This window comes from Lolium rigidum, chromosome 4 (genome assembly GCF_022539505.1).
Source record: "Lolium rigidum isolate FL_2022 chromosome 4, APGP_CSIRO_Lrig_0.1, whole genome shotgun sequence".
NCBI classification, from domain to species: domain Eukaryota; kingdom Viridiplantae; phylum Streptophyta; class Magnoliopsida; order Poales; family Poaceae; genus Lolium; species Lolium rigidum.
Genome location: NC_061511.1, coordinates 232,349,068 through 232,360,155, shown reverse-complemented (window position 1 = coordinate 232,360,155; position 11,088 = coordinate 232,349,068). Strand labels below are relative to the sequence as shown.

General features: G+C 42.7%; 1 protein-coding gene across 1 annotated transcript; it reads left to right on the top strand.

Moving 5' to 3' along the window:
- The first annotated feature begins 285 nt into the window (after window positions 1–285).
- Window positions 286–4,334, top strand: LOC124649797 (putative leucine-rich repeat receptor-like protein kinase At2g19210). Its single transcript, XM_047189368.1, has 12 exons — window positions 286–373; window positions 477–1,032; window positions 1,121–1,611; window positions 1,915–2,056; window positions 2,190–2,261; window positions 2,353–2,424; window positions 2,522–2,602; window positions 2,685–2,842; window positions 2,923–3,191; window positions 3,290–3,416; window positions 3,498–3,566; window positions 3,652–4,334. Exons 1-12 carry the CDS (start codon window positions 286–288, stop codon window positions 4,332–4,334), a joined length of 2,808 nt encoding a protein of 935 aa, XP_047045324.1.
- Window positions 4,335–11,088: the final 6,754 nt, after the last annotated feature.

Here is an 11,088-nt window from a genome sequence, read left to right as displayed (position 1 = left end):
GTCGGGCAATCTTGCCTTTTATCTAAAAAAAACCAGTTCGCGCGCCCTGTTTAAATAAAGTTTCAACACAAAAAGGTCGCCGTGAGACAATTGGAAGGCAATGTCAACTCTTCGCCCAGCCCCTGGCCATGTTTCGTTTTATTTTTGTTGAGCCGGTCAAGTCGTGGGTACAAGTACTTTGAAGTACCTACAGGTACGGCAACCTCGCAAAGAGGCGACGAACGAAGTACACCATGTGATGCTCCATTATAGCTGCAGCTTACGTGTGCAATAGAGCATTTAACAATGGCAGCCACGCCGTGGCTGTTGCTTCTCTGCCTCGCCGCCGCCGCCGGAGGCGTACTGCAAGCTCTGGCCCAGCCTGACAGCAAAGGTATGCATGTGTGCTCAGTGTTAATTCTAGGGTTTATGCATGCTACTGATTTTCTACAATCTCCTCAGTCTATCCATCGCGTCGTGTTTTGCTTGCACTCCAGGATACATAACCATAGACTGCGGGCTCGAGGGGAAGACGGGCCGCGTAGACAACGACACCAAGCTCGCCTACGCCCCGGACAACGGCGAGTTCACCGACGGCGCCGGCACCAGCCACAACATCTCGGCCCAGTACATGTCGCCGTCCATGCACGAGAGCTGGTACAACGTTCGCAGCTTTGCCGGCGCCGGCGGCCGGAACTGCTACACGCTCCGCTCCCTCGTGCCCGGCCTCAAGTACCTCGTCCGCGCCAGCTTCATGTACGGCAACTACGACGGCCTCAACCGCCCGCCCGTCTTCGACCTCCACCTCGGCGTCAACTACTTCTACACCGTGAGCATCTCAAGGCCAGACGAGGCCAAGTTCGTCGAGGTCATCGCCGTTGTGCCGGACGACTTCGTGCAGGTCTGCCTGATCAACACCGGCGCTGGCACGCCCTTCATCTCCGGGCTGACCCTCAGGCCGCTCAAAAACACGATGTATCCGCAGGCGACCAAGGCACATGGGCTTGTTCTGTTATCCAGGCTAAACTACGGCTCCGCCGGAGGCATCGTCAGGTGAGCCAAAGCTAGATCACATGTGCGTTTCCTCTATCTATATTAATTGTTTCCATCGCGGGCATTTCAAACGCAATTGATGTATCAGGTACCCCGATGATCCATACGACAGACTATGGTTCCCTTCGGTCAACCCTGTATTATGGACAGAGATCTCGACGACGAGGAAGGTGCAGAACGTGGACAGCGATGTCTTCGAGGCGCCGTCCGCGGTGCTGCAGACGGCGATCAGGCCGCGGAATGGCTCACAGATACAGTTCTCCTGGGAGCCCCAGCCCCAACCGAACGACCCGTCGCCGGCGTGCTTCGCCATCATGCATTTCACCGAGCTGGAGATCCTTCCCAGCAACGCCGTGCGCGAGTTCTACGTCAGCCTCAACGGCGAGCTGTGGCACAAAGACGCCGTCACACCAGTGTACCTCTACAGCGGTCCTTCGTACAATACCGTCGCTTCCCGGAAGAGCCAGTACGACATCACCATTAATGCCACCGCAAGCTCGACGCTGCCACCGATCATCAACGCCCTCGAGGTGTACTCGACCATCCCCACCACCAACCTCGGCACCGACTTCGCGGATGGTAGGTGTAGATAGAGAATAAGATCGACAAGCACCCACTTACAAGAGTGGTCTATTTATGACTACTAGGTTAAAACTCTTTCTTTTCACAATTCTAAATCTTTAGATCAGCATTCAAGTAGCATCTCGTTCCAAATCACTCCAATATAACCTATACTTGCACAAACATGTTTTGCTAAACTTGCATGCCTTCAAAAAGTGCAATTTTAGACTTGTAGTAGTATGCAAATTATGAAAAGACAGAGAAAACTAGTAGGAATTAGTAAAAATAAGACTACTGAAAATTGAGTGCCACTAACTACAGTGTCCGCCATCATGGAGATCAAGGCCAAGTATAAGGTGCGTGCAAACTGGATGGGCGACCCGTGCGGTCCAGGGACTGTTATGGTGTGGGAAACTTTGACATGTAGCTACGCCATTGCAAGCCCCCCAAGGATTACAAGACTGTAAGTATACCTCAGTTATATCCGGACCCTATGTTAGTGAAAATTATAACCAGACACTTTTCAAATGGAGAAGAGGCTATTACATTGCTACTATATGGAGTGAAGCTGACCGGTGAATATTTTCTCTATGCAGAGACCTGTCCTCCAGAGGTCTGAACGGTGATATATCATCATCTTTTGCCAATCTCAAAGCTATCGAATACTTGTATGTCTTGAGTTATGTACCTATCTTAGCATTTATTGTAGTTTTGTACAAAAAATGGTAAGAAATTGTGTCATAAACTCACAATACGCAGGAATCTATCAAACAATAACTTGGTAGGCCCAGTTCCAGATTCACTTTCAGAATTAACTTCACTGACAATTCTGTGAGTTGAGTAACTTCTTTTTTTTTTCAAAATCTAACCATTCCAATGAATTATATATATCTAGTCATGCTAATAGTGGTAGTATTTTTTTTAACAGAGATTTGTCAGACAACAAACTCAGTGGATCCATCCCCTATGAACTTATCATAAGAGTCCGAGATGGTTCTTTGAATCTAAGGTGTTCTTCCCCGTTTAATTCATGTTCACTCTAACACGATAGTTCCTGAATTTAATTTAGCACACATTTCATATTTTGTTAGATATGAAAACAATCAAGACCTTTGCACCGAAGGAAGTTCATGCCATCTTGTTAAAAGGAAAAGCGAGCTGGCCATGTACATTGCTATCTCTGCAGTTGTGATAGTGGTGATCGCAGTTGTAGCAGTAATCTTTTGCTTTATAAGACGTAAAAAACAAGGTATGCCATTAGTAAAGCGCACCATATGACTGATTATTTCCCCAATTGCTGAATGCTGCTAATTTGTTTTACCTATCAAGGATCAATGAAGAACTCGGTGAAGCCGCATAATGAGATGACGACAAGCTACGCGTCAGAAAACGATATCTATGGGGACAATTCACTTCGACTTGAGAATCGCCGATTCACGTACAAGGAGCTCAAGATAATAACAAACAACTTCCAACAAGTGCTTGGCCAAGGAGGGTTTGGATACGTCTACAATGGTTTCTTGGACAACGGCACCCAGGTTGCGGTGAAGCTACGATCCCATTCTTCCAGTCAAGGCGTCAAGGAGTTCCTCGCTGAGGTAGAGTTTCTTTCTTTAGCTAAATTTGATGTTTCAGAGTTCAAGTTCATGTCAGAAAATTTTAGAGTGAAATTTGATGTGTCACGAGATTTCTATAGGCTCAGATTTTGACCCGTATTCATCACAAGAATCTTGTCACTATGATTGGCTACTGCAAAGATGGGGAGTACATGGCACTTGTATATGAGTACATGTCAGAGGGAACCCTCAGAGAACATATTGAAGGTGTGTAATTTTTCATCCGTTTGACATCATATTATACCGTTTCATGAAACTAAAACTGATGAAAAGTCAATCTATTAACAGGAAGCCAATACCATGGAGAATGCTTGCCCTGGAAACAGAGACTCCGGATCGCACTTGAATCTGCACAAGGTACACATTTCAATTCATAGTCTAGTGTTCCTGAATGTTTGATGTTTCCAGAAACATGAATACTGGCGGTAATGGTGATCTGCAGGGCTAGAGTATTTGCACAAGGGGTGCAACCCGCCTCTAATTCATAGGGATGTGAAGGCCACCAACATCCTGTTGAACACTAGGATGGAGGCCAAGATTGCCGACTTCGGTTTGTCCAAGGCCTTCAACAGCGATTGCGACCATGTGTCCACGGACACAGTCGTTGGCACGCCAGGGTACGTCGATCCCGAGTACCATGCAACGATGCAACTGACGGTAAAAAGCGATGTGTACAGCTTCGGTGTCGTGCTTTTGGAGCTGGTTACAGGGAAGCCTGCAATACTACGGGAGGCAGTTCCCATTGGCATCATTAAGTGGGCGCGGCAGCGAATGTCACGTGGCAACATCGAAAGTGTGGTCGATGCACGCATGGGTGGCATTTACAATGTCAATAGCGTGTGGAAGGTGGTGGAAATCGGGCTCAAGTGTAGCGCATATGCGTCGACACAACGGCCCACGATGAATAACATTGTGGTGCAGCTGCAAGAGTGCATCGAGCTTGAGGAGGGCCGATTCACCGAAGATGCAGACGATGATTTCTACACCAACGGCAGCACTGACAACCAAAACTTGAGTTATAATGCGCATGTCTCTGATCACTCCACCAGTATCAGAGAGAAGAAAACAACATATCATAATGTTAAGAGGGTGGCTGCAACGGCCACCGGTCCTTTTGCACGTTGAAGACTTTGTTGTTTGGTTGCATATCTAGTGTAAATGTAGGTGACAATTATACATGTGTATTTTCTCTTTGAAGGTTTCTCTTACATGAGTGAGTGCAAATGTACAGAAATGGAGTGTTAATTTTCTAATGTTTTGATGTAAGACCTTCAGATCGATGTCGATTTGTGCACATTAGTCCCCTCTCTATCCTACTTGTTTATTATAAACTTAGAAAATATGGCCATTTATAAATTTATAGAGCTTATACCCATTTTTCGTGTAGAAGAGGCACTCACCAAAACCCATTTTTGTAGGGTTTTGTTCAGAAAACAAAAAAAATCATATGACAGAATAACATAGCCAAGATTTATTATATGGAGATGCAAAGTAACAGAGGGATTGAGTGTTCATACCCTTGAATACCGAAAAGCTTAACGTTCACAATGAACGTGGTCGATGAAGTTGTACGTCGACACCAGCCTCAAGGTCATGAAGGAGTCCAACGGTGAAGCTCTTCAAGCGTCGGGCCTCCGCAGTACTACACACGTATGGTGTATAGACGTCCTCCGGGCTTCGGTCCAGCAAAGCAGCGGAAGTAGAAGATTCAGACCGATGTTCTAGCAGCACGAAGGCATGCGTATGGTGGAGAATACCCCAACCTACTATGTTCCAAAACTTCGGGAACAAACGTGAGGGAGAGAGAGGGAGAGAGAACTAAAGGGGATGAATGAAGAGAGCTCCAAGGGGCTCCTTATATAGGAGGATAGGAGTGGAGGTGGGACCATCAAGGGGCAGCCGTCACCCCACTCCATGCGCCGCAGGCCCCCCTAGGGTTAGGGTTTGGGGCGGCCTTCCCACCTTGGGCCGCCGGCCCACCCTTCCCCTAGAGTTTCGTCCGGCCCCCCTTATTGGGACACCCAATGGTGGCCCAATTAGGGGGACATGGTATCCCTATTTTTCTTTTATATTTTTTTAAATTCAATTAATTAAATAATAAACATATATTTAAGTCTCCGAACAATTCATTGACCCCGGAACTTACTTCGATTCCTCTCCGGAACAATTCCGGCGTTCTCTTCCTTTTCTCTAACAATACGGAATCTATCTCGAAGCGTCATATACCCTTAAGTGTGCCACCCTACGGGTTCGGGAATGCGTAGACATGATCGAAATGAATCTCCGATCAATGACTATCAGGGGGTTATGGAAAACCATAATGGTACCTATGCAAGCACGAATTATGTTTATCGTTTGAACCTCAACGTCGAGTCACATTCCCTTTGTTACACGATGCCTAGTTTTTCCGAGACTTGACCTTTGGTATCCGCCATACCTTTGTTCAATCTCGTTACTAACAAACACATTCAACTCGTCATTGTGATATCATATCCTTGTGACCTAGTCACATTCTTGCAAACGGTTTTGATATAATATCACCGAATGGACTCTTTGGTATCTATCCATCACATGATGTATAAATCCAGCTGTGGACTCATACGCCTCAACACATCCCATTCGAATACCTGAGCAGCACCTTTATGACTACCTTGTTACGGTGTAGCGGTTGATGATGTTAAGACAGCCGCCAGTGACAGTGATTAAATATGATCTCACGGTATAAGGATTAGGTTACAATATTTCATGCAGGTATCGCAATGCTGAACTTTATGACTTGATCACATTGCAATACCTTATGGGTGTCTGTCCATCACGTTCTCCAACGTGACTCCATTATTAATGACGACATTGTCCATGATCAGGAAACATTGATCATCTTATTAATCAATGGACTATTTTACTAGGGACAGGCTTTTGTTTACATACCCGCTTGGAGCCTGCCTAACCATCACGACCATTCGCCGCCGTCCCTCGACGAAGAGGTGGAGCCGCCAATGTCGTTCATCATCCCCTGACGAGGAGGAGGAGCCACACCTGACTGCCACTGCCACGGGATCTTCCTCGACCTAGAGCCACCACACCTGACCGCCGCCGCCGCCATTGGATATTCCTCGACCTGGAGGCACCTAACCGCCGCCACCACTAGATCTTCCTTGACCCGATCTCTGATGCTTCTGCTCCTGCCAGCCACCTCTAGGTGAGCACTCCCTCTCCGACCCCCTCTCCTCTGCAAAATCTCATGTCCCTCTACAAAATCATGCCCACTGCAAAATTTAGGGTTTATTTGATTTTAGGGTTCTAATACATATATCGTTTTCGTTGATTTTAGTTACTACTAAGGCATGTTCTCTTCTTGGGCACCATCAAAATGTGGTAATTAATTTTATTTTAGTTGATTTTAGGGTCGAAACGTATTGTTCTTGGTAAGTACTTTTCTCTGCAATCATTTGATAAAATTTGCACACTCATGTATTCAGTAGAAAATACTTTTCTTACTGTCATTGTACAATTCTCTTCAATCTTTGTAATGTGAATCTCATGTATTTAGTAGCATGATCAACGTTGGCTCTCCATGTTAAACGTATTGTTCTGGTAGCTCGTTTTCTTTGTGACTATAATATGTCGTGGCCCGTATTGTAATGATAAAAATTAAATTGTTTCCCTAAGGGTAGTATTGATCCGGCACTAGCTTTGGATGCTAGATAAATTAGCCTTTTCCAGCATACCATCAGGTATCAAAAGCTAATATGTAACAACAATTAGGTGACATGGCAGTGTCATAATAAAGTGACAACATCATAATTTCCTTTGTTCAATAGTTTGGAATATTTCTTTGCACTGACGTACTTCTTTTTATGCCTTTGGATGTGATCTGCAGCTATGCGCTGCTGCTGTTATACTGCCTGACGTTGCTGCTGCTATGTTGCCTTATGCTATTGTGATGGTTATGATGGTTATGCTGATGTGATGGTTATGATGGTCATGATGGATTTGAATCGGGCTATGAGGGGTTCTTTTTTAAAGGTAATATAAATGAGTTGCCATTGAATGGCTGGAACATTGATTCATTTTCGTTCCGGCAATCTAGCACTCGGCATGAACTTTTATAGCAGAGGTCATGCCGAATTTTCAAGTGAATTTTTGGGTTACTAATTGATTTCATATTTGATTATATAGTCCTTGCTACCATGTCGTCTTATGGACACCCCAACGATGACGCTGGCGCTGGGTCTTCTCATCAAAAAGACATGGAGTTGCACTACCGTCAGGCATAGCATGAGGAAGATATTCCATCAGCTAATACAAGCGACCATGAGATGGAGAACGCCGTTGGGGGCGGCGATACAATTACCACTAATGGCGGCGCCAGGACTGGTAGTGGTACAAGGACTAGTGGCACAGTCGGGGCTAGTGGCACCGAGACTAGTGGCGCCAAGCGTCCACGGAAGGAAACGGTTGTCACCTGCAGAGACACAATCACAGCGGTGGATCCCACCAGTGGTTTGTCGATGGAGCATGTAGGAGTCGCGAAGGGGTACGATCTCCAAGTGGCAGAAATTGTCTGAGACGTCATCAATCTCAACGAAATGGAACTCCGAGGGAAGGACAAAAATCATTTGCGGGTCCAACTCTTGGTGAGGCTGCACAAACGATACATGTTCCCGCTCGATTACAATAACGATCATCAAACCAAAAATATTATGAACACACAATCCCTAATCAAGTTCAGAAAAACCTGAGCGGTTTTAAAACTATTGTGAGGAAGATGATTGCTCAACGCAAGAGCTTCCAAGAGATCCTCTGCCACTTTCCGAAGGTTACAGAAGAGGACCTCAATACTTTCGTGGCCAGTGAAGAGCTAGAGGCGACCAAGAACATCCAAACGTGGGGGAAGGGGATGCGGGAGCTGAACCTTGGTAACAACAAACTCGGATCATGTGGTTATGAAGGAAAGGAGCCCAAGTGGCAGCAAGAGGACGCGACATATATAGCTTCCGGCATTGTGAACCCCTAGAACAAGTACCCCGACCGGGAGTCAAAGAGATTTCTTAGGTCCCGATACAGTAAAGTAAAAGAAACCGAGAACTTCTCACGGACCCCAAGGTGGTGAACGATGTAGTATTGCATGTGTAACAATAAATAACATTGTAAGAAACATGAATGATAAGTATCTATGAATAATAAAGCGTGATTAGGAGAATCTTATAAAATTGTTGGAAGACTCTTTGTCCTATCTTTTCATGAATATTTCTTTTGACTCTTGAACACAAGAAAGTAAGCAGAGAATGTATGTTCTAAACCTCCAACAAAATAAAAAGTAGAGAGCATAAAACATGATTTTGAGATATGCAATTCATGTCAACAATAATAATAAGGATGGGGTACCAAGTATCTCATGTATGAAGATATATATGTGTCATGAGTTTGACCTCTTATGAGTAAGTGTTACCTCACTTTCTTGAATGCTAAGGACTACACCTCTTGTTTCACAACTTCGGGTTACCAAGACTTTTCAACATACATGTTTCAACCAAGTATCGGAATGGGGTACCTTCATGCCGCCTGTAGAAAGGACCAAAGGAGATGGTATCTCTCAACTATAGGCCATCCATACCGGGAAAACATGAACACCAGACGTTGATCATCCTCTCTAATCTCTCTCACTTTTTTCATACTCTTTTTTCTTTCCTTTTATTTTCACAACTCTTTTTTTTTTTACTTTTTTCAGTCTTCCTATTGAGGATGCTCGTTGCTGAAACTTTCACCACGATTAAGCATGTATTCGGTTAGCGTCCCATTGCTCTTCTCTAACAATGTATGCATACTTGCTTAAAATAACCTCCATTCATTCCACAAGATATAACCATCAACAAAATAAAATAAATGATGATCAACACTGGGTGCAATACCCCGATAATGCAAGGTTGAAGACTTCCCCAGTAAACATGGTTATGGTCTAGCTCATCACTCATAATCAGTCAAACCCACAGCATGCATAGTGGTATTTTCCTTCCACACCTTACTCTCTTATGAGCTTTAAATTACACAAAAAGGATATTTTGAAAAGGTTGGAGGAAAAACACACGCACTATACTTGGAATAGCAAGTGCTATATAGGTAGGTATGATAGACATTGGATTTGAGTTGAGCTTGGAAACAAGTCTATGCTGGTGTAATAATTCAATTCTTTTGACTAACAAGAGGTCTAAAAGTAAGCAATAGTATCCATAGAGCTATTCATTCATTCTCCAACAATAATATTTAAAATTAAACATTTATGTATACTAGTGAGAAGCATCACTCAATAAGGCACATAGCAAATTATCACTCAATAAAGCATTTGAAACTAATAGTACTATGCACAATATAAATTCAGCTTTTAATGCATCCCTCTTCATCTTTTTATAACATACAACTCTCTTTCATGGAGGCATTCAAGAATATGATAATTAATTTAGTAGCTCTTTAATAAGAATGCAAGGCACTTTTCATGATGGTAATATTTATTTCAAAGAAAAACTAGACACAAAACTAATAAAGGACGCTCCACGTTTTTGCGAGAATTCTATGTCGCTAAAAAAACAAAGTTTAGAAGTGTGCAAACCGAGAGATTTAATATGAGTCCAGTGGGGTGCCTTGTGAATCCCCAAGCTTATGATCTTCACAATTCTTGGATTTTCTCTTGGTGTGGTGTTCTTCCATTCCCTGTGAAAAAACTTCAACACAAAACTTTCTTCCCATTCTTTTCTATGGGTGACATTAGAGGTACAAAGAAATCATGGTTTCTGCTATTTTAATCAAGAATAAAATTATATCTTCATGAAACAGAGAGCACATAATCTTCTAATCATTTTAGTATATGAAAAGTTGCAAGTAAAAATCATTTTGATACTCAAAATAATGAATCTAACAAAGTAAGGCAGAATCTGTCCAGAATTTTTGCTGCAGCAAAACTGAATTTTTGGCACGAATTATACACCTCAGGAAATTTATCCAATTTACATGCATATATAGGATGAAAAGTTACAGCTACTGTGATTTTATGAATATTTTAGGAGTTACCAAAAAATGACAAAAATCATGCACTAAAAAGTGTAGCGCAGAAAACAACAACTCCCACTTTTATTTTACAACTTTTAACATCTAAATGGGTAAAAACTTGGTAATTTATTCAGAAACCAGATAGTAAAAAAAAACTAACATGCTAAAGAAAGCATGCATAGGAAAACCAAAAACAAACAAAGATAAATAAAAATATGGTCCCCGCAAACATTCAATGGGATCATGAAGATAAAACTAGAACATTAATTTGAAATGATTTACTTGAGATACTTGAAATAAGAGGGGGATGCTTGGGCATCCCCAAACTTATGATCATGCTACTTCTGGTCCTCTACTTCTTCCTCATCATATCATGTTACTCATCTCAAGCAAAGAAATATTTTCATATCCATGATACTCCAATGCGTACAAACTTGTTAGTTCTCCAAACAAATGATATGATAATTTCTACCAAGATGGAAACTATAGGAATCATTGGGAAACCGTAGAAGCTAACAAATATAAAGAAAGGAATCACTCTTCTTATTTTATTTTAATGTAGGAAGATTTTTAATGATATAGACTTTGCAATGGTTGCATCGGCATGAACAACACATGCTCAAGGTTGGCCCCAATTTCTCATTGCTCATCCTTCTCATTTACTCTTTCATACTTTATTTTTTTATTTTATTAAAACTCAAAAACTCACTAATATGTAATAATAAGTAAATCTAATTAACAAGGATATAGAGGTGTGCTCAAATTAAAAAGTTACTTGAAAGCATATGGAGCACACCACAAGATTTGAAACCATTAACTTTTTAGTCTCACTCTC